Source organism: Caretta caretta, chromosome 9 (genome assembly GCF_965140235.1).
Source record: "Caretta caretta isolate rCarCar2 chromosome 9, rCarCar1.hap1, whole genome shotgun sequence".
NCBI classification, from domain to species: domain Eukaryota; kingdom Metazoa; phylum Chordata; order Testudines; family Cheloniidae; genus Caretta; species Caretta caretta.
The window spans coordinates 32,176,650-32,200,550 of record NC_134214.1 but is presented as its reverse complement, the minus strand read 5'-3'; the positions used below and the strand labels follow the sequence as shown (position 1 = coordinate 32,200,550).

The following is a 23,901-nucleotide window of genomic DNA, read 5'->3' as shown; positions in this document are numbered from 1 at the left end:
CTGCTACTCTGAAAACTGGGTGATGTCAGTGCCATCTTTTTAATATGAACCAGTCAATCAATTTTGAGTTTAGTTCACTTGCCTCTCTCATCCTGGTTATCTGTGGCATTCAAGGGTTTATAATAAAGCCTTTCAATTTGTGGGATTTTACATTTTCTAGTACTAATTTAATAAACACAATATCAATTTAAAAAAGAAAAAGGGAAACTTTATGGCTAATACTGCATAGCTCAAATTAACAACTAGATGGAACCTATTTAGTTCCATGGATGTAGTGGAAATACTTATTTTGATAAAGAATATGTAAAACTACATGTTGGCTACAGAGTTCAAGCAAGCCACTAGTATGTGATGATGGTAAGAGAGCCTTTGGTTATAAGGGTCTAGACACAAGTTACCCTTAACCAAAAAGCAATTTAAAATGTAACTCTCTGGTTCCTGGAACACTAAGGCCTAATGCTGTTTTGCTGCTTTAACAAAAAGCATCTAAAGACTTTGGTTAAATGGAGAATATATTTGGATAGAAATAATTACGTTTAAAACAGACACAGGGAAGCTTTTTAAAAATACACAAAGTGATCTCAATTCAAAACTCAGTACACTTATCCACTTGTCCAGAAAGAAAACGCATATTTTTTTGTTTTGGAACCCAAAATGTGCTGGGCACTACACAAGGCAAGGAGACAGTTCCTGCTCCAAAGAGTTTACCATCTAAATTTGAGACATGACATGAGTGGTGGTGATGAACGGTAGGAATTGGATGTGCAGTACTGTTACATAGTTATGCAGGTTAGGCATGTACATATCTGTCGAGTCTTTGGGTTTGTAAGAGCTATAGAAAAATAAGTTGTGAGTATTTAAGACTGAAAGTTCAGCCTTGGCTTTTATCTGTTGCTGAGTAACTCATGACTTTTCTTTGTATACATATATTTAAAGAATGAAAGAACCTATAATACAAGCTTCCTACAAAGGACCTAATACTATACAATAGACTTCTGTCCTGAGCAAGCCCTGTGTAGCTGGCAATTCCCTAGCCCACAGGAAGCCAAGATAACCAGGAGAAAGTTTGCCTCCTGCAGAAGCCCCAAAACAATATCTAACAAAACTCTGTAGTACCAAGCTGTGGTGTTGCCTGGGTGGATTAGTGCTCATGCAGATAAATTCTCTGCAGCAAGAGGTGCTTAGGGCAGAACCTCAGAAAGTATCAATTGTCATAGCTCCATTGAAGTTAATGGAATGATGACAATTTACACCATCTGAGGATCGGCCCCAAGGGCTGCCCTATCCACAAATCTCGGGTTGGGAAATCTAAATTCCTACAGCTCTAGAACTCTTGGTAACCTCTTGGCACTGCCACAGGGAAGGGGGTGACACACAAGTCCAGCCTGGCTTAAACAAATGACCTGTGCTTGTGATGCATCAGAGATTAGAACCTGTAACAAAGTAATTAGCAACTAGTGGAAGTTTTAAAAGAGAGAGACCAAAGTTCCTTTTGTTTTAAATCAGTCTCCTAAATAAGTTGAATTTCTATCATTTTAATTTTAGTGACTTTGGGGGAGATTTTCAAAAGCATAAATGACAGGCATCTAATTGCCATTAGTGCCTTTAAAAATCTGCCCATTTATTTTTATTTTGAATGGATAACCACTGTGGGGAAAACAGAAATGTAGCTGACTTTTTCCAGCAGATGGAAATGTAGTCTAGAGGGACTACAGAGTGTTTGATTCTAAACATATATATGTAGTTTAGAGCATAAATGTAACTTATCCACACCTACAGAAGCCCAGAAAGTATAAAGTTTCCAGCATATGCATCTCTCCAGCTCATATTAACTCCTCGACTGAATAACTCAGAGGCACTAAAAGTGGGGGTTGAAGGGGAAGAGGATGCAGGGCACATTTGACATTCTTGATGCACTTCTGTTTTCTAACCGCAATTAATTCACTCAGAATTTCCTTCTTTTTGCCTGTCTGACACACAGCAAAATAAGGTTATTTTTATGGAGGAAGGACTAAGGCACAGGCCTGGGAGTCAGGAGAACCAGGTATTATTTATGACTGTACAAACTCTGTGACCTTGGACAAGTCAATTAACATCCAAATTTGAAACATTTGGCCTTAAAATTAAGAAGATAAATAGAACCGTCCTGATTATCAGAGAGGCAAAGCATTAGTGAGTAAAATAATGTAAGCTCTTTGGGGTAGGAACTGCCAATATCTGTGTGTTTGTATTGTGCCTAGAACAAAAGGGTCCCAACTCAGTTGGCCTTTAGGGGCAACGACATGTCTTAATCATTTTAGTAGTGGCAGCACTGGTAGTGTGCCCATAGATAAGTTTACCTACGCTTTCCAATATAAGCTGAAGTTTTCAGTCACTTACAACTCTGCCAAAGTTTAACCATATGGACCAAAGTTTTCCTTGATCTCTTTTCGGAGTTATTTTTGAAAATTTCAGCAAAAACAGCAAAGAGTCCTGTGGCACCTTATAGACAGACGTATTGGAGCATAAGCTTTCGTGGGTGAATACCCACTTCGTCAGATGCATGTAGTTGCCCGATGAAGTGGGTATTTACCCACGAAAGCTTATGCTCCAATACATCTGTTAGTCTATAAGGTGCCACAGGACTCTTTGCTGCTTTTACAGATCCAGACTAACACGGCTACCGCTCTCATACTTGACAGCAAAAACAGTTGTTTCAGAGAATGGGTTTAAGGAAATTAGTCAATGTTTGTGGGTTCCCCCCCCCCAATCATTTCTTTGAGGCGATCTTGCTCTTCCCAGGGTTTAGACTAGGAACTTTAAATTTGGCAGGTGGAAAGTTCTGGAGCCAGAGAGGTGCCTTTTGCCATCCCTGTGAAAATCCACTCAGATTTGGCTAAATTATAAACCAGCCAGAGCCCTCCCTCCCTCCCCCACACACCTCAACCCCCTACCCCAGCCCAGTGAAAGTGAGTGAGGGTGGGGGAGAGCGAGTGACGGAGGGGGTGAGTGGGGGCGGGGCCTCAGGAAAGGGGCGGGGCAGGAGTGTTTGGTTTTGTGCAATTAGAAAGTTGGCAACCCTAGTCACGAGCTGTTAATGACCCATGAACGGGTCAATATGCTTCCACATGACTGAATCTTTTTCTTTTATTTATAGAAGTTTGCAAAGTGAAGCTCTCGAATGTTAGGAAATGCTAGCCTCCTGGGCTATATGCATTATGATAGTCTTTAATTATGTGATTGTATACTATTTGTTCTATATGATTCCCTGCCTCATTCAGTGCACAGGATGGACAATGAATGAGGCAGAAGGATCCAAAAGAAGAGAATGATCTGTAAGGCACTGGACCAGGATCAGGAGAGCTGGATTCTGTTCCTGGCTCTGTCACTGTCTAAGCAATATGAGAGAGACTCTTGTTATACACTTATGGAAAGGAGCAGGAAAAAAGTTGCACAGGCAACATTAATACTGGCATTTTCTCTTAACTTTTCAACCATAGCTTTCTTTTAACTTGTGTTTTTTTTTTTGTATGTAAAATTATATATATAATATATATAATTTTAAAAGAGTTTGGGAAGCTAGTAAAAACCAGGCATTTCTTACGAGAAATCTTGGGTCCTGATCCTGAAAATATTAAAGCACATGTATAACTTCACTTAACTGAGTAATACCACTGATGTTATGCATCAATAAACTGTATTGTCAGGATCAGGCCCCATTAGTCTGTCTGATCTCTGCAAGCAAAATTCCTATTGTTGTCAAGAGGTGTAGGTATGCCCTTTAGGCTCTGATCCCATGTGGGCATGCCTATGGTCCCACAGAGAGCTTCAATGTAGTCAGTGGGACTCTGTACAGAACAGCAGGCTGGATTGGGGTCTTAGACTGAAAGGTTTGTGACAATTCTGCCTTCCTTATTTTAGTTTCATAGATGGAATTATGTTTTAGGAAAGCTTTTTTGACCTCTCCCCTACTGATCTGATAAGTGATTCCACACTATTTGTTTTAGCAGGCATTTATGGGTTTTTTTTTGTTTTTGTTTTTTTTTTAAGTTATGAAACTTCAATGAGCATATGCAGTCTTGGTTTTCAAGCTCAGAGCCTGATCCAACCCACAGTTACAGGAGTAATCCTTACTCACATGTGTAGTTGTAATCAAGCCATGGGGATAAATAAACACTGAAGGACTTGACCCTCCATCATCTTAAGGAATTGGTCAACATTTTATTATTTTAATAAAATAATTTTACCAGGTTAAACCAGCTGTTAAGCCATTTGGAAAACAAATCTACAGCATGGTGCCTAACTGAAATACAAACTGTGGAGCAGCAGATTCATTTTAAGAATACCTACCAGCTCAGTTCTACAACTGGTCCAGCAGTAGAACTCACAGCATCTGACTCTTTTGAAAACAGTATCTCGTTCTTTGTTCTCCACTAGAATAAGCCCATTTTAAAAGCTTGAAAATTAACATGTATTCAAACTTGCCAATGTTTCTTCCACCATTTTCCAAACATCACTTTCTTCCCTGTCTTTCTAATGGAGCAAAACCCAGCAGGACTCAGTTTTGTTTACTTTGGACTAGATTGAGCCTTTGGGCTTGGTCATTGGCCCTAAGTCTGGGGCAGCAAAAAAACTGCAATGCCTCAGAACAAGCTCTGGGCAGGGCTTGTAGCTCAGTCACTATTTCTCCCTGCTTCTCCCTTACTATGTCATGTCTACCTCATTCATGGGGCAGCTCATGCCTATTGCTCCTGGGAAACTCTGCTAGCTGGTGTATTTGGTGGGACAGGACACACAGCCATGGCTCCGCCCACTCCCCATCTTCTTGCTCGCAGAGGGACGCACTGGATGTGCAATTGTTGCTTTTCACTCCCAAGCACCTAGAATTGAAATCCAGGCAGCTTACTCCCCTGCAGGGCCATGCAATCTCACCCTGTCCTGTTTGTACACCAGAAATTACCACACAAGCACCAGCAGTCCAACTTCCACTCCTCTGTTTCCATATTGTTCTAGCACAGGGAAGGGGCCAGAGAGGAAGGGAAAGTGAGAAAATGGAGGGTAGGGTTAGTACTGGAATTGGGTGCCTGATCCAACTCTCATTCAAATCAACTGGTTGGTGAGAGAAGTTCAAGAGATGTGAGATTCCACCATGCTTCTGTATCTCTGACAGTAATTACCAAAATCCTTCTGATCAAATACTGGGGTCTGGTGTATGGATAGTAGATATCAATAAGCTTGCAATTTCATTAGGCACTTTTTGGCTGGTGTAGCAACCAACTCAATGACTGTCTCTTTAAAAACTGTTCCATTCTTCTTCCCATCCTAAACATAACTATAGTTGCCCAGCTAATAGATCCAGAATTTTTCTGCTAATTAGACATTCTTGACCTGACCCTGAGTGACACTGGGGCAAGTTTACAGTTGTGGAGTGTCCTAATTCTAATGAGGGGAGTGAGAGTGTTTCTAACTCCAAAACGAAAGATTGCCAAAGACAAAAGGACGCATGTATAGCCTCCTGCCACCTCCTCTCCCCTCCACCAATATACATCCCTTATACTCCTCCTACAGGACCCATGCTGTGAGCTGTGCTGCCAGTTGCTCCTCAAAAGCTGCTGCCTCTGGAATGCCCCTCAAGGGGGGTTTCCACAGCAAATGGGGAAGAAATGTAAACTGCTGCTTTGCCCAATGGAGTGTGGGTACAGGTGGAAGGAAAACCCAGCGAAGAATGGCCAGTCCTCACCTCATGTCCCTCCTCACTGATAGCGGGGATTCTATAAGACTGGAGGAAAGTGGGTGAGCATGTCCGAGGCAGCACATCCCCCGCTCCCAGCTAGAATCTGTTCAAAGTGTGGTGCAGTGTACAGGAGGCGGAGGGTAATATTCCTACCACCTGATACATGGGGCAGGAGCATCTCTCACATATCCCTCATTTCAGGGGACATAACTAACTTTAGACCAAGTACCTATCTCCCACAGAGCTTTGGTGTCCCCTCACTTTTATTGTTGTAAATTACATACATCAAATACAATGTTTACAGGAATAAACTCCACACCATTTTATATTTCCTGCATGAGTATTTTGTCATTCACTTGGCATCCCACATTTGGGCCTTGGTAGGGTGAGAGGTGAGGGTAGAACTCAGGAGTGTCGATGAGGGAGGGTAAGGGCGTGCACACCAATACACTGGATGGCAGTCTGAAGCAGTGTATTCAGACTTGGAGGGTCATTTTTATTCTATTGACAGCCACCTCCTACCAGCATCAAGGTCCTAACAGGAGCAGGTTTCCTATCAAGTGCCACTCTGTAGTCATACTGCTCAGGACCTTACCAGACTTAAAGCCTGTTTTGAAGATCTAGTGATGTGCTTTGGATGCGGAGCTACTTTGAACCAAACCTAATGGTTAATTTACCTTTTAGTTCTCAATATGTATACACTAACAACATAGCCCAGCAGACCCTACCATGTTGTGAATGTTCTTAACCAAATTAATGTTTATTAATGTAGTCAGGATTTATTACACTAAATACACAGAGAAGCTATATACTCCTGTTAGCAAACATACATGTCTCTCTAGCAGAGAAAGGAGAATATATCCCTAAACATTTTTGGGGAAAGTTGTTTATGGTGTACACTGTTCTAAAAACATCAGTATTTAGACTGTCAGCACTTTGATGAAGGGACTTTCTTATTTTATATATACAGCACCTAGCACAGTAAGGTCCCTGGATGTTTTTGTACCACCACTAAGAGCAACTGTTCTCTTCCTAATACATGCATACTTTTCTCTAACTTAAAACAGAGCCTATTCGCAAGTGTACCTCTTCCTGCTTTTTGGGAAAGTTCTTGGTATGTCTTGGTCTTCCATATTATTTACTACAGTGTTGGGGGCAGGGAGAAAGGGAGTTGTTTGTGGACGAGAGCCTTAAACGCCAAGTTTTAAACTTGACTTAAATGATTTTGGCTGAATAATAAACCTTTCCAAAACAGGGTTTAATAATAAAAATGCTGAGTGTTTAGCCATAGTTGTGCTATGGATCACTAGAACACCTTTCCCGCTATACTTATGGTCAAGACTTGAAAAATTTGTCAATGTCTGCTAGCCAGGAGATTAAACATATTAGCCAGAATTAATATGAAAGATATATTGGAATGGGGGATAACGCAAAGAAAGGAAGCCCAATTTCTGTGCCCACTTTCTTCCCGTCCCCTCCTTTCCAGCTGCTGATTTTTTCCCCCCATCTGAAGCAATGCAGCAGTGCATATTTGGAAGGATAATTTCACAACCATATAAACGAGATGCTTTCGAGAACTAAAGTCTAAAGAAACTGACTTAAGCGTCTCTGCTCATGAGGGCAAATTTCCAATTCCACTGATCAGAGGATTTTTCAAACCCTGCTTATTTCAGCAAACCTGTTCTGCAATCCAGCTACTGAACCTATAAAAACATCACCTTGTATGACTGTGACAGTCTTGAGTATTATTTTTACACATTGAGCATGCTAGATTTTATAGGAACTGCATGGTTTGCCAAAAAGACACAGGACAACAGGACAACTTCTAAGACTATTCCACATAACTATGTGGGTGATGGCCAAGAAAGGATTATACAATATTAAAAGCATATGTATGTGATACACATGAGTGACACTATGCAAGTTGCTACAGGAGAGGAAACAAAAGTAAAGATGATTTCTTAGCAGCAGCAGCACCAACCAAAGGCTTCTAAGTAGTCTCCCAAAGCCGCAGTACACGCGCTAGCACGTGCTACACACTTCTTACAGCTCTCAGAATAGAGCAGCTGTGTCTGTTAACCAGCATCTTTAAATAACAGAAACTTAATTGGGCTTGTGTCTCTTCTAGCTTTAGCAAAGTAACTGTGGAAGACTTCATCAGATACCATAATAATAAAATACCTATCTCTTATGTAGCACTTTTCATCAGTAACTCTTAAAGAGCTTTACAAAAGAAGGTGAGTATCATTATCCCCAATTTACAGGTGTGGAAACTGAGGCACAGAGATGAAGTAAGTTGCCCAAGGTCACCCAGCATACCAATGCCACAGCCAGGAATAAAACTCAGGTCTCCTGAGTTACAATCCAGTGCTCTATCTGCTAGGTCACATTGTCTCACTTTATATTATATTACCTATTTAGTGTTTTATAAAGGAATTTTACTTTCAAATTGCTTGCCTTACCTCAGTTAACTTTGGATTTCTCCTAAAGAAGATGGCATTCTCTGGTTGAGAAAACAACACTTCCATGCCTCTGATAACCCACATGGAAAGCAAAACAATAGCTGTTCCAGTTTTGCAGACTTGAGCCAGATTCTGCACTGTGCTGAATATCACCTGCAAGGTTCACATTGCTACCATGAACTGGCAAAAGGTGCTCTAGTATCAGATACTAGTTGAGGAGGTCTTTACATGGTAACTAAGTAGATGTCTTTGCCCACCCTCCCAGCCACACATACAACTCTCTTACCAGAGTTTGGTGGTATTTAAACCTGGGCTAGCTGCCTGACTGGGCTTCAGTGCCACTTTCACTTGGGCTGGTAACCAGCCCACTTTTCAGTGAGGATGCAGGCTAAATCATTTGAGTGTGGATAGTCCTCCAGTGCCTTCCTACAATTCCCCCCTGCAATTCACTGTGAAAGTTCCAGCTTACTGCAGCAGATGTGTCCCCAGAAGTTCTAGCAACGCACATGTGGGGGAGTGAAGCACTAATGAGGACCCACTAACTTCAGTGTGGTTGCTCACATCCAAGCTAAGCTAATAAGGATGCTCAGAAGCAGTCGCTGATCACTCAAGTTAATTCTGCAATGAAAACATACCATAGGGACACTCCTTAAATAAAATCAGTTGTGGGGTTTTTTTCTGACTTAGTTAGCAGGAATAGAACTGCCAACAGGACTCTTCAGTGTGTACTTCCTAGCAATCATTTGTAATCTAAGTCTTTTATAAGAACTTTACTTTTGTAATTTTTCAATAATATCAAGATGATGTTTCAAACTTATGAAGAACTGATTTCAAAATTATTTCATGGTACCAACTGCTATTGAAAATCAGCTTTGTTGTTGCTACTCTTGTCTCACAGTCTTATATTATGTCAAATGGAATCTTTGCCAGCCAATCAGATTTCAGGATAGCTAACCAGTAATCATTAGTAAACATTAAAAAAGCAAGTGAGTCTCTCCAGACAGCGAGAAACAAGTTTCTAAATAAAAATGAGGCATACTTCAGATTGTTCTTTTCTAGAAGTTGGGCACTGATTAAAGTCAGCACAAAAAGCTGTTCTCCATCCAAATGCAGCATAATAAAAAGATTAAATCCACATCATTTGTTTGCTCTGACAGTAATTTAAAAACAACTGTCACAAGATCATTGTCTCTTACTTGCACCAGTGTCTCTAAAGCAGCAAGGCTGTATTATCCTGTGATGTCCTATTTCACTACCACTATCCATTCTTTTTTATATATTCTTTAGTGGCAACTTCAAAAGAGAATTTTCAGAGCACTCATTTCCCTCCTTGACCTGAGCCCATATACTAGTACTGACCCCCAGAGAAACTCTCCACTGATGTTAATGGGAGTTGTGCATGTAGCCAGAAGGCAGTGTGTGGCTTTAAGTATGTCTTTGGTAGCATAATTTGTCATCATCATACCTGTGGAAAAGTAAAAGGAGCTTAGTTAAAGCTTCTTTATGAAGTCTCTGGTTTATAACATGTCCAGCGCTGAAGGGATATTCAGTTCTGGCCATTCAGTTTATTAGTGTTTGCTCACTTATTAGCATCATTCATGGATATAATGTGGCTGCTCTGCAAACTCATTTCAGTGTCAAGTATCCTATAACACACATCTCTCTTACCATGTTTTTTAATTTGGGGTATACATTTAAGTTGAGCCTCTATTATGGTGTCTTTAAAAAGTTTCCATGCAGCTTGCAGGGATTTCACTTTTGGCACTGTACCTAATGTAACCCTAAAAAATGTTCCATACAGCTGAAATATGTAAGCCCAACAACTCATTATTAGAGGCATCTGTCACCTTATATAAAATGTTGGCATTATAAAACAGGTAGCTCTTCATTCTTTTCAGAAGTGTTTTTGTGATATTAGAAAGTCTTACTGTGATTTTCCAAGTACATTTGCTGTTTGGAGGGTAAACTCCAGGGAATCCTTCACTCCCAATAAACCCTGACTCTCCAGACAGAATTCCTCCACATGTAAAAGCAGGCCTGGGAATAAAAAAAAATACTGCTTAGTTTAGAAATATATATTCCATCAACACTTTCTATAATGCTGAAGATGGAAAGACTATTAACCTGTGTGGTGGGTATGTCAGCTAAATGTTGATACAAAAATGTACAGCAACTTTAAATAAAGGATTGAATAACATTAGCAGATATTTAAATTGTAGTATAGTACAACTTTTAATGCACAAACTGAGGTGTGGCTAGAATTGACAGCTCAGCCCTTAAAAATTTTAGATATAGTGCTGCATGCTGTTATACTTACACAGTTTGTTCAAGTACAAGCTTTGCCCTGTTCATAGTAAACAAAATAGGAGGGGAAAATACCACAACAATTTATATTTCTATAAAGAGCACACTTTTCCAGCAGTCATTAGAAAATGTAAAGTTAGGTGTAGTCCCCCCCTTCACACCCCATTATCCTCACTCTATTAAAATGACAATTTATTGCAGAATTCTAAAGCAAGCCATCTCATAGATTTTTTTTTTCTATACTGGGAATATCAGGACCCATAATTCGCCATCAATGCAACTCCTGTTTGCATCACAGCATCCATTTGGAGCTGCACTGGTGGCAATTATAGATCCTAATTTCCTCTAATGGCGCTGATGGGTAATTAGGCCCTGGCTCAGCGAAGCATGCTTAATGTAAGCACGTACTTCATGCTCGAGTACTTTGCCATGGCTGTAAAACTCTCTGAAATCACTGAAAAGGTGATATGTAGAAATGCAAAATCAGTATTAAAAGACAAGAATGTGGCAAACAGCCAAGGTGGTGGGCGTTGTTTTTCTTCCCATGAATCCAGTGCTGGCAAGTTTATTCATCCAAGAAATTATATAACAGGGTGTTTGTTTTTAATTCCAATATCCCCCAAAATAAAAAACAAAAACCCTTTGAAGGTATAACCAGAATCTTTTTTTCAAATTAAATACAAGAAACTGAGACGCTTGAGCTTTTTTTGTACAATGCCAACAAATGCTTGTATGCCTTACTAGAAAAGGACAGAGTGTCCGTGCTCATTTTTTCTCTTTCATAAGAGAAAAGTAGAACAGAGGAGACCCTGATTAAGTGAGCTGTAGCTCAGGAAAGCTTCTGCTCAAATAAATTTGTTCGTCTCTAAGGTGCCACAAGTACTCCTTTCCTTCACACTTTGTAATTTGCACAAATAATGCTGATCTGAATGCCCCACTCCTCAGCAAGCATTCTGCTGAGGTGATGTCTCATCAAGATTTTGTTATATTTACTGGTATAGGTCAAGTGTTAGATCCTACTTAAGGCTTTTTTCTGCAGTCAGAACTGCCTGCACAGATCCTGGGTGCCGTGGGGGCATAAATGAACAAAATATATTGCGATGCAGTATCCCTGCTTTTTCCTGTTCTTATCCAGTCACTTAATTTGCAAGGTTCAATTATTGCAATGGGCCTTTCAGTCATTCGTGTGAATTCCGGACGTTTCACTCTCGCTTGTTAATAGCAGAATGGGTTGATTTAGAGGGGAATCCTTTAAGATTAGTGCCCTGGATTCTTGCCCTTCTGAGTCTTCCCTCGCGCACAGGCTCATCCCCTCCCGATGTAACACATGCCAAAGAGAGCCTCGGGTCCCACCTTTCCCCCCCAGCGAGGAGTGGGGGACAGGGGCTTCGGGTCTTTCCTTCTCTGACTGACACCTCTCTCCTCCCGCCTATTCCCACAGGAGACAGAGAAACAGAGTCGCCTTGGACAGAGCCCAGCCGCCCCCACCCACCCTGCCTTGGCGCCGTTCTGTGGCGAACAAGATGTTCCCTCCTTCTGCCAGGCAAAGAAGGGGCTGCAGCTCACCCACCCCGCCCGTGGCACCAGGCGAGGGGTGGCCGCCGCAGCCGGACAGGGAGCAGCCCAGGGGCTGGCTGGGGAGGCGCCAGCAAGGGGCAAAAGCGCGAGGCGGTGCCTCAGCGCCCCCTCGTGCTCCTGCCTAGGTGCCTCTGGCGCCCGCCGGGCTCGGACCCGGAGGCGGGAGAGCGGGAGCCGCAGCGCGGGCGAGGGACGGCGGGGGGTAACTGCAGGCTTCAGGAGGAGGCGGTTGAAGGGCAGGCAGGAGTGTAAGGGGTCCGGAGGCAGCGGCAGGGGGCAGAGCTCTGCGTGGCCCAAGTGGCAAAGCAGTGGCTGGAGGGGGCGCCCCCACGAGCCCGGCGGCGCTGCTGGCCCGACGAGCCGTTACCTCAGTTGCGGCGGCTGCTGGCGGGAGAGCTGAGCGGCGGCCAGCAGGAGCCCCAGGCCCCAGGAGCACGCGGCTGGCCTCATCGCGGGCGCCCCGGCTCGCCTCTGCCGAGCGGCGGCTCCTGGGCGGGGGGCTTTTAAAGGCAGGTTGCGGGCTCGGCAGCCTCTCCGCGCGGTCCCCCTGGAGGAGTTTCCCTGGCATCGCGCCGCTCCGCGTGAATATCCCGGTTGTTCTTCCAGGCGAGGGGAGGAGGGAAGAGGCTTCCCCAGCCCAGAGCTACCCCCCGCCCCTTCGCCCAGTGCTTGGAAAACTTCCCTCGCGGCCCAGGGGCAGGAGTCTGCTGCCCAGAGGCTCGGGCAGGAACATGCCGCTCAAAGCCCCTGCAGCCCGGGCTGCGTCTGCCCCCTGCCTGCGCGCTGGCCCCTGGCTCGCGTGGTGGGCTGGCCGCGGAGTCCAGCGGCGGTCGGCAGCGCGCTGGGTGAGTTGGGGGGAGGGAGGTTACTGTGGCGTGTCCAGGGCGAAGATCACCACAGCCCCCTGCTCGGGCCAAGTGTGAAGCCCGGTCCGGGCAACACAAAGCACAGAGCCACTGCTCAAGCGGCTGTAAACATCCAGCTCGGGTGGGGAGTGTTTGTTTAACCGCGAGTCCAGTTCCTTGGGCTTTTTTATTAGTAGCAGCGAAACTGTAACTTTGTGATTCCTCCTTTTCCTCAGGAGCGGTCCTGACAGTTACTTCGTTTCAGGGACAGCGGTTCTTTTGTCACAAGAACCTTGTACATGTCAGATCTCAGCTGGCAGATGGAGAAGAAAAATCTTCCCCATCCTTCAAAAACTCAGTTACTGATTGGCAAAGGAGAAATGATTTCCTATAGTGAAGGAGGAATGTGTATTTAAGTTCAGCTCTCAAATTTCACAAGTAATTTGTAACTGTCATGTTTAGTTATGTTTCAGAGTAACAGCCGTGTTAGTCTGTATTCGCAAAAAGAAAAGGAGTACTTGTAGCACCTTAGAGACTAACCAATTTATTTGACCATAAGCTTTCGTGAGCTACAGATGAAGTGAGCTGTAGCTCACGAAAGCTTATGCTCAAATAAATTGGTTAGTCTCTAAGGTGCTACAAGTACTCCTTTTCTTCATGTTTAGTTATGTGGGGCCTGGGGAACTGATCAACCTTACAGTCCTCAACAGAAAATGAGTCTGTGCTCTGCACAGTCTTGAGAATAATCCTACATAGTATTTACTGTACACACAGATAGACTGCAGTAGTACCTGGACATGCACAAGAAGCCTGAATTAATGTACATTATCAGGAATGTTTTAAAAGGCTACTAATTATCTCAGAGAAACAAATAATTACACCATGTTTGTAATGCAGGGTTTTGCATTTCATAAATGTGGCACACCACACCAATTTTGTTTATACGGAACACAAATAAACTCAGTGTCATCATCTGTACAATTAAGTACAGCTTTGTCAATATTTGTAAAATACTAGTACTGCTTTCAAAAAAATTCTTTAAAATTCTAAAATAAATTAAAAACGTCATTTTGTTTACCAGTGGTAAATATTGACTCGTTAGAATAAGGTAGCATTTAAGATCTGACTGTAACAAGGGTACTCTTTAAGGCCCTGTGGGGACTACTCATCTAGTAAAGTTAAGAACATGTGTAAGTGTTTGTAGAGTAGGAGCCTAAGTTAATTAACTGAGAAAGTAGTGAAAAAATGAAATCTTAGTAGTATTGTAGCTATTATTTTAAGTTTACCAAGAACCAAATAGTAGTTAAAAACATACATTTTATTTTGAACAATTATTGCAACTAACATTATAATCTTGAATGTCCTTCATTTAAGATCAATATCCTTAAAATAAATGGATTAAAAAAACACCTCTAGGACAGACTGGACACTAAATAAACACATGGACAAGAGTGAAATGAAATTGCCTGGGCAAGAACCTGGAACTTTACTTGAACAGATATTATTTCTTATGTGAATACTGGTGATAATTTAAGCCTAAAATGTATCCAGTCTTTTATTCATCTACACATAAAGATAACGTTTTAGGCTCACATTAGTGACATTATTCAGCACAGACATAGTGTGTCTTGGTACAGCCAACTGCAGACTGGACTGAAAGAAATCAGACAGAACTGCTCTAGTTCAGAAAACTATTCACCAGCTAGTAGGGCAATAATGTAAACCTATTTTATGATTTATTAACTTACTTTGTTATCTGTTAAGCACTTGACATGCTTACATACATACAAAATGCAAATAAGGGAAGTCCCCACCTCAAAGAGCTTACAGTCTAAAAGACACACAGAGATAAGACTAGATGCACAGGAGACCCCAGGAAGGATCCTATAAACTTAGAATTAAAAAGTAAAATATAAAAAACCTTCTCTCTCTCTCTTTCCTCTAAGGAGCGAATTCTTGGGAGAATTTGAATGGGCAGAGGTGGGAGCCTGCTTCACTGGGACTGAGAGGGTGTGAGGAGTGAGATGCAGCAGAGAAAAACACTAGGCAATGAAAGGGTAGTGATCCTGACACTGGTAGAGTGAATTGGGGTGCGGGGGGACTGATGGGAGATGCAACGGAACAAGATCTGAGCTGTGCAGGGCCTTGGAGACAAGGATAACTTAAAACAGCAGTTAAGAGGTAGTTGATGCAGGGATTCAAAGAAGGAATTGACATGGTTAGCTCAGTGGGTGAGGGAGAAAATGTTTGCAGCTATATTCTGGGCTGACTTGAGGTGTGTGATATGGGAAACTGGGAGGCCAAACAGGAGGAAGTGAAGACGCCTTGGCCAATAGGCTTGTGTTGGGTAGCTCAAAAGGTTAAATAACTATTATGCATATATTTTTAATTTGGAAGAGACTGCTGGTAAAAGGTGATAGATTGATGCCAGTGAAGGTCAAGGTCTTTGACCAGTTTACAGACCATACATACCACAGGCAACAATGTAATCTCCATCTCTTCCCTCCACCCAACACACATATCCTTCCCTGGTCCTATCAATGTGTTTCTGAATGCAGAGAAGACCAACCATTTAGGGATGAGAAGGAGGTTCATTCTTCATGTCCATCGAATATTTGGCCTCACTGCTGAATGAGAGGGTGTTGATTATAATGGTGGCTTTTCTGAAGCACACGCTTAGGGCCAAATTTTCAAAGACCTCATTGCATGTGTGCCGTGGCGGCAGCAGGCACAACCTTTTCTGCACCCCTCTCAAATTGTGCTGGTTACTATTTTTCAGAAGATCTATGGGTGTGCACAGGGAGGCTGAAAGTTAGGGCGGACAAGAGTGTATCCATTCACAGCACAGAGAATTTGAAAAGAGGCTTCAGAATGCTATTTTGAATCCTGCTATTTCTGCACCTCTACTTCTGTCTTTCTTAGGAGAGCAGCATTATTCTCTGCTGCCCTTGGCTCTGTTGGAACGCACCCTGTATTATAGGCTGGAAACAAGGCATATAATCTAAAAGAAAACTGCACTTAGTAAATGTAAATAACATTGCAGAAAACAGTTCAACTTTGCAGCATACAACTCAACTATGAGCAGAAACAGGGACAAGACTGGCTGGTCTCCATCAGCATTAGCAGAAGAAAGAGGAAAAAGAGCTCAGTAAGCAATTGAACATTTTTTAAAGTGTTACCACTCGTATTAATCTTAAACTACTCTGCTAGTGTTTGTTAGTATAGTCTGGAGTTAGCATTCCCATCAGTCTCTTAGAGGTTAGATCTCAGCAGGAGGAAACAGTGGAAGGAACAGTAGTGAACTTTTAGATTGCATGCAAAATATATTAAGTTATTTAGGTTACAAGGTCAGATGTTCAAGAGTTAGGAAATGCCAGATTTATGCTTGCCCATGCAATCTTAGTTCTGTCCCTTTCTGTGTCTCACCTATGCACTAAATGAGGTAGCGATTCTATGCAAAAATTTTATGTGCTTGTATAATTAAATACCATATCCTAATGCAGACACACAACTTACTTCCTTAACTTTCAAGGAAAAGGAAAGTAACTTCTCTTTAAAGGAAAAATGCAAAAAAAACAAATTCCATTTTATTTAACAACCCTATCCCCATTAGGCATCATTATCAGGGTTGGAACTCTGAACCGTCAGCACTGCAGTAGAACAGTAGCAAGAGATGGCTGCTATCTGAGAGGGGGTTACATTGGTTTGGTATACATTCTTCCTTCTTTGATACTGGCATTGCCAAGGCCTCCTTTCCTCTCCCCTTCAATCATCTCCCTTTCTCTCTACCAGCATTTTTCATAAACAACTGAACAACTTTACAAGAGTAAATGTTTTCCAGTGTCTATCATCCTGGGCCATGTTTAAATTAGTGGCCTAGGGTTGAAAGAGTGTCTCTCATTACCAAACGTCCAAAGAAGATATTTTATGTAAACAAAATAGGAGACAAGCTTCCAACCCATTGTCTGGCTAGTCCGTCTTTTTTCCCTGAATGTTAAACAATTTTTTGAACTGGAAAACAGCATTTTTTACTTAAGATGTAACATCATGCTTACAATCAGCTAGATTTTGAAGCAGAATCGGTAATTAATAAATACAATTTTAAAAAGGACCATACAAATAAAAATAGACATTGTTATTCTGTACATTAAATAGATACCATTCCCTAGAAAAACCCACATGGCATATATACACCTGAAAACAGGAGCTGGCTGCTGCTGTGTGTGTGACATAATGTAGTACTAGAAAACCTGGTTTTGTTCTTATAAACAGACAGGGACACACTGCAGTTCGAGACATTTGGTTTTAAGAGAATTCCAAACAAAGTTGCATGTAACAGTCTTCTTTATATGGAAATATTAACTAATGAATGCTGTTCTCTTACAGACAGTATGAACCTTGTGTTCCTCTATTCCTTGTTTCAGCAGCAATAGACTGCTGCACTTTGAAGTGAATAGCACTTTGATCAGGAACCCAGCTTTATAAATTTATGGGTCACAGCAGGTCCACTAATCCTGCTATAAACACAGGGTAATGCCATTTCTTAATGGAGAATGGGGATAGTGCAAAGTTCAAGTGTAAGTTCCAAACTTCAGATCAGAAGTTCTGCCTTTGCTTTGAAAAGAGCCATCAATATGGTATTCCTATTGCTTTTTCAAAAGGCATATGGCCTCGTTCTGATCTCTCTGTGTTTTTACACAAACATAACCCCATTGACATCAGGCAAGTTATCCTGATTTGAACTGATGAAAATGTGTTCAGAACAAAGCTCTTTATTTCTTCTGGCCTTAACTTAAGCACCAAGTTTTTTGTTTTTTTTCATTACGTCTTACCTCTCTTCTTTCAAGGAACACCAACATTAAAATTGCACTTCTTTCACAAACATTTTTACTTCACATTGTTCCAAGTCAGTTGTTGACTTTGTGCATTTGACCCAGAGGAAGAGATTGAGGGCTAATACTGCTTTATTGCTTGATAACTTGGGTGCTATCATATAAATACTAATAATTTGTAAACCTTCCTAAGACAAAAGAGGTCCAAGAAGTATCAAATGATATGCATGTTTACCAGAATGTTTTAAGATTGTCAGGACTCATGGTGTGTAGTGCACAGATATTTCATTATAGGCCAGGTTTCATATAAGACTGTGCCAACATTTTCTAATGGACTTTCAAGAGTCCGTTACCTGGTAGCATGAATGTATAATTACAGAGTCCCACAGAGGGTAACAAAATTGCTAAGGTAATGGATTCTGTGGGATCTTCTAAGAGTCATAATAACAAACTATTTATCCAAAGGCTTCAGCACTGCAAATTAAAGATATCGGTCCAAAGAAAATAGTCAAGACACAAAAGAAACATCTGCACAAAGCTCTGGAGTTGAAGGCCATAAGATTAGAAAACCAGAAACATATTAATGTTGTCACTGATGTCAGACAATCTTACAGCTGTCTGATACATCAACAAGCAGGGAGGAACCAGGAGCTTCAGTCTCAATAGGATAGCATTAGAGTTCCAGCATTGGGCAGGGCATCCTCAACTGTCAATAAAAGGTTTCAGAGTAGCAGCCGTGTTAGTCTGTATTCGCAAAAAGAAAAGGAGTACTTGTGGCACCTTAGAGACTAACAAATTTATTTGCACGTAAGCATCCGATGAAGTGAGCTGTAGCTCACGAAAGCTTATGCTCAAATAAATTTGTTAGTCTCTAAGATGCCACAAGTACTCCTTTTCTTTTTGTCAGTAAAAGCCATTCACAACAAGGGAGCACGAAAAATAAAGACAGATTGTCTCAGCAATCAATCGGTATTCCAGGCCAAATTCAGCATGAATTGGCAAGTATTCAAGTAGATTAATATTATGGATGGAAATTCCAAAAAGCTGGATCCATTTGCCTTGGCAGAGAAGATTATTAATCATTCTTTGCCTCAGGGAAAGAAATAGGAAGGGAGCAGTAAAGATATTCTCTCACAGAAATGTTCAAAAAATCTGTTTTATTTTTGTTCATGAGAAGTAAAATCATCTTCAGGAGAGATATGGAAGAGAACCATCCTTGGATCCATTTGCATCAAGCAAAGTCAGAAAAGTTGTTGAAGGATATATCAATAAACTTCAGAAATATTATAGTTGAGCGTGGCTTAAACAATTGACATCTTTGGGCAAGGTACAGAAAAATAGTTTATTTTAAACTATTCCTTTTATGTACTCTGCTAACAAAGGCATAGTCCTGCTGGAGGTAGCAGATATCTGCCTGACACTCTTCATATGTTTATACATTATAGTGTACACTTTCCCTACATTTCCACTGACTGAAAGAACACAAGGGAGGGAAGATGTCACTAAATGTTCATCCACATGTAGTCAAAATAAAGTGAAGTACAATTAGGAAAAAAGAAAAGGAATACTTGTGGCACCTTAGAGACTAACCAATTTATTTGAGCATAAGCTGAAGTGAGCTACAGCTCACTTCATCGGATGCATACTGTGGAAACTGCAGAAGACATTATATACACAGAGACCATGAAACAATACCTCCTCCCACCCCACTCTCCTGCTGGTAATAGCTTATCTAAAGTGATCACTCTCCTTACAATGTGTATGATAATCAAGTTGGGCCATTTCCAGCACAAATCCAGGTTTTCTCCCCCCAAAAACACACACACAAACTCACTCTCCTGCTGGTAACAGCCCATCCAAAGTGACCACTCTCCCTACAATGTGCATGATAATCAAGGTGGGCCATTTCCAGCATAAATCCAAGTTTAACCAGAATGTCGGGGGGGGGAGGGGGAGGGTAGGAAAAAACAAGGGGAAATAGGCTACCTTGCATAATGACTTAGCCACTCCCAGTCTCTGTTTAAGCCTAAATTAATAGTATCCAATTTGCAAATGAATTCCAATTCAGCAGTTTCTCGCTGGAGTCTGGATTTGAAGTTTTTTTGTTGTAAGACACGCTATCTTACAACAAAAAAACTTCAAATCCAGACTCCAGCGAGAAACTGCTGAATTGGAATTCATTTGCAAATTGGATACTATTAATTTAGGCTTAAATAGAGACTGGGAGTGGCTAAGTCATTATGCAAGGTAGCCTATTTCCCCTTGTTTTTTCCTACCCTCCCCCTCCCCCCCCCGACATTCTGGTTAAACTTGGATTTATGCTGGAAATGGCCCACCTTGATTATCATGCACATTGTAGGGAGAGTGGTCACTTTGGATGGGCTGTTACCAGCAGGAGAGTGAGTTTGTGTGTGTGTGTGTGTGTTTTTGGGGGGAGAAAACCTGGATTTGTGCTGGAAATGGCCCAACTTGATTATCATACACATTGTAAGGAGAGTGATCACTTTAGATAAGCTATTACCAGCAGGAGAGTGGGGTGGGAGGAGGTATTGTTTCATGGTCTCTGTGTATATAATGTCTTCTGCAGTTTCCACAGTATGCATCCGATGAAGTGAGCTGTAGCTCACTTCAGCTTATGCTCAAATAAATTGGTTAGTCTCTAAGGTGCCACAAGTACTCCTTTTCTTTTTGCGAATACAGACTAACACGGCTTTTACTCTGAAACCTGTCAATTAGGAAAAAGCAAGCTAATAATTCTTGGGAAAGAGAGCTCTCTATATGTAATGGGAATGAGAAACTTGGGTAATAGTAATGCTGAAAAATATGCACAGATAATATGAAGATGCTTGGGACCATGTAAGTCCCTAGAAAAAAGGATATGGGGTGAGAGTGGACAGTGTATTGGGCTCTAGTTTACACTGTGATGTGAAAGTAAAGGACAATGCAATTTGGGGTTGTATACACAGATGCATTAAATAGTGGAGTAGAGAAAGAATGCTTCCTCTTTCTATGGTCCAGTTACAATTGGATTATTGCATTCAGTTCTGGACACCACATTATAGTTTCCCAAGGCCAGTTTTAAAAGCCCCATCGCTTCTGACTTGGAAAACTGTACTGAACCAAATCTAATAAATGTGCAAAAAGGGGCAATTGTGTAGCTTCTATGAGTGTATCATTAGGAGAAATGGACATACATTGGTCTCAGAGAAAAAGACATTTAATAGGAAATTTTCCTATTACTACACTGGCACAATAGCACCTTAATGTGTAATACTACTGAACTAACTAATAAAATATGGTGTTGTGCAATAAAGTTGGTAATTGATTACTGCAGAACACTTTTCAAAGGCAATATGAATAAGCAGTCATTTAGCTCCTCAGAAAGCCACTACAATATAGCAAAATCTCAAAATGCAGCAGTAGCAACTGGAGAATTTCTGTAACTCATTCTGATCTTTTTATCTTTTCTAAAGGAGGAAAAAAATCTCTGTGCTATTCATATGACACAGGAGTTTTTTTAGGGATTTTAAATATCTTTATAGATCAGATCATATGACTTTGTTATCCTAAAGTGATTGACGACAACTTTCAGTTCCCACACAGTAAATGATTACAGATATGGCAAAATGCAGAATTGTATCCTGTTCTCAGTTACACCTGTACAACACTGGCTGGAATTTGATCTTATACCAGTTTTACACTTTGCACTACACACACTGTCACTATTAACACTGGTGTAAGTGAGAATGGAATCAAATCCCTTCTGAAATTATTCCAGTTCAGTATTCCTAATATTGTTCGAAAACATTTCCTTTATTTTAATTTATAAACCCATAGATGTAACAGAGAACCATGTGGTCTAATTGGCCCTCCAAAGAATCTGCTTTGATAAAAACCATTTCCTAGGGTGGGGGAATACTTTAAGAAACTTTAGTTCATCTAACTATAAAATATCCTTTTTCTCCTGGGATTACAGCACACCTCTATAACAAAACCACAGTCAGCTGAAAACAAATATAATGACTTGCGGGTGAAGAGGGCAATGAGAAGCAAACCCTTCGCAAAATACTGGTATGTAATAAGAAGACTTCCTCTACATTGAGAAGAGATGGAAAACCACAAAGACTCTACCATGATCCAAGACCTTTCCTGCAACTTGGCTTCTCTGTTGAAATGGAAGGTGCTGACTCAATTGAATTTATAACCCAGGAATCATACATCTGAATGATATGGGGGAAGCCATATCTGAAAGGTTCATTCCCACAAAGTTAAGTCCCGAACCTGGGAAAAATGTCTGTCCCTTCATTGTAATGTTAGCTGCTGCTGTTGAAGATAGATTAGTCTGGGGAGAAAAAGTTATACAAGCATTTTGAAAAGGAAGACATAGATGCAGCCATCCTCTATCGGGTACAATCTAACATTTGACCCTACATTGTATGTGCTGTTCAGGCTATCAATCCCCCGAATCCCTTCATTGGCTCCCCATTGTTCACTTTTAAAATTTAGGGCATGGGGAGGGAAGGGGAACCTTGCACTAGGACTGGACAGCTCTGAATCAGGGAGTTGCATCTGGCTTCCTGTGGTCTTCCCCCTCTCTAAATGCAGTTTGAATGGAATGCAGAATCTGGGCCAAACGGTTTCACCAGTGGCTAAAACTCAGCTATCTGCTATGTGTGCTACAGTAGTAGATTTAAATTTTTTAAATACAAAATGACTGGCATGGGAGATGCACACATACATTCAAAGGCAGAATTTTTAGCCTTTAGCACAAAATTATGTATTTTAAACACCTGGAATCTATTATGTTGCTGTTTAATGAATTTCACAGAACCATCGTTACTTATTGTTTAAAGGAATATGATTGTCAGTACCAAATCCATTGCTGTACTGCAGAGTAAGTCACACATAAATACATAAATACATGCAAAAAAATTAGATTCTTTAAAAAAAAAAAACCTTTTCTGGCAGAGGGAAAATGCTTGTTCTGTTATCGCTAAGGCTATTTGATAGGCAGAACTGTAGACTGCATGAAATCTGTGGAGAAGTCCAACAAGTCAAATTCATGAACTCCCATGAAGTAGCACATTTGCTTCAAATACTGTGATCAGCATAAAGACTATAAAATATTAGAGAAACTACCGTGTATGTTAAAAATTAGACCTGTTATTACATGACATGATTGTGTTTCTAAAGTTACATCTGACGAAGTTTGGTTAATTATAATGCCTTTATACCCCAACATATTTACAGTTGGCAGTAACAATCCTGTTGTACAAATTGCAGAACTTTACTTTTGGAAAGAGTTGTATCGGACCCGTTGTATCCAATATCAAATTAAATTTGTCATTGTATGTGTATTCCAAGAGTTTCACTTATTTTAATTTTACAAAGATCTGTAGTTCATTTTAATTTTATGAATCTATGGGGAAATCATTCACCATCAACAACAAAAAAAAGTTGGCTCAATTTAATATTGTTTTATAAAGTTCAGCATTAACTTTAATGCTCCTAAACTATGCTGACATTACAGTTTTGGACCCAGTCAATTGCAGTGGAAGATCCTCCACACCCCATGCCAACATACTTCAACCCATGTTTGTGGGTGAAGGGGCGATTCAGGCTCTAGGTCCATTCAGTCTTTGGTCTCAGTGCAGAGATTGCAAACAAGGTTTTCTTTAGTGCCAGCTGTGATATGGAAACTTGTGCTCCAGGAACTGCAGATCACCTAGTTCACATCCCATATGGCCTCTGAACTGAATTTACATTAATAAGAAAAAAGTAGTACCTTTTTGAGTGAGGATGTCAAAGCACCTTATAAAGACGAGTAAGTACATTATTATCTATTTTACAGGTGGGGTGCAGGGAATGAGAGACAGAAAGATTCAGTGAGTTGGCTAAGGTCATGTAATAACTTCAGAGAGGTTATACTTGAATGTCTGAAGGTAGAATTTAGCCTAATGAATTTGAATAAAATAATCCACAATGCTGTGGGGTCTGTGTGGACCCCAATAAAATATCTGAAAATAAAATTGTTTTTAATTCATATTCATGTATCTTGTCTCTAAGCATTATCTAAATTACCATTTGGAAAATAATACAAATTGAAACAAAAGATATATAAACTGGCCCATTTGTGACTGAAAGACTAGGGACTGATTCTCCTTTTA

The 23,901-nt window shown here is 40.9% G+C and overlaps 1 protein-coding gene and 1 long non-coding RNA gene across 2 annotated transcripts in view; one reads left to right on the top strand and one right to left on the bottom strand.

Annotated features, from left to right (window-relative positions):
* PCOLCE2 (procollagen C-endopeptidase enhancer 2) overlaps window positions 1-12,723 on the bottom strand; it is a 44,364-nt gene extending 31,641 nt beyond the window's left edge. The window contains 3 exon segments of the mRNA XM_048863115.2: window positions 10,104-10,212; window positions 12,425-12,543; window positions 12,545-12,723. Coding sequence (XP_048719072.1) covers window positions 10,104-10,212; window positions 12,425-12,543; window positions 12,545-12,625 — 309 coding nt within the window. The 5' untranslated portion in view covers window positions 12,626-12,723.
* A 40-nt stretch (window positions 12,724-12,763) lies between these two features.
* Window positions 12,764-23,091, top strand: LOC125642195 (uncharacterized). The gene is made up of 2 exons (XR_007358327.2): window positions 12,764-12,902; window positions 21,711-23,091. It is a non-coding gene; the product is annotated as an uncharacterized LOC125642195 (long non-coding RNA).
* Window positions 23,092-23,901: the final 810 nt, after the last annotated feature.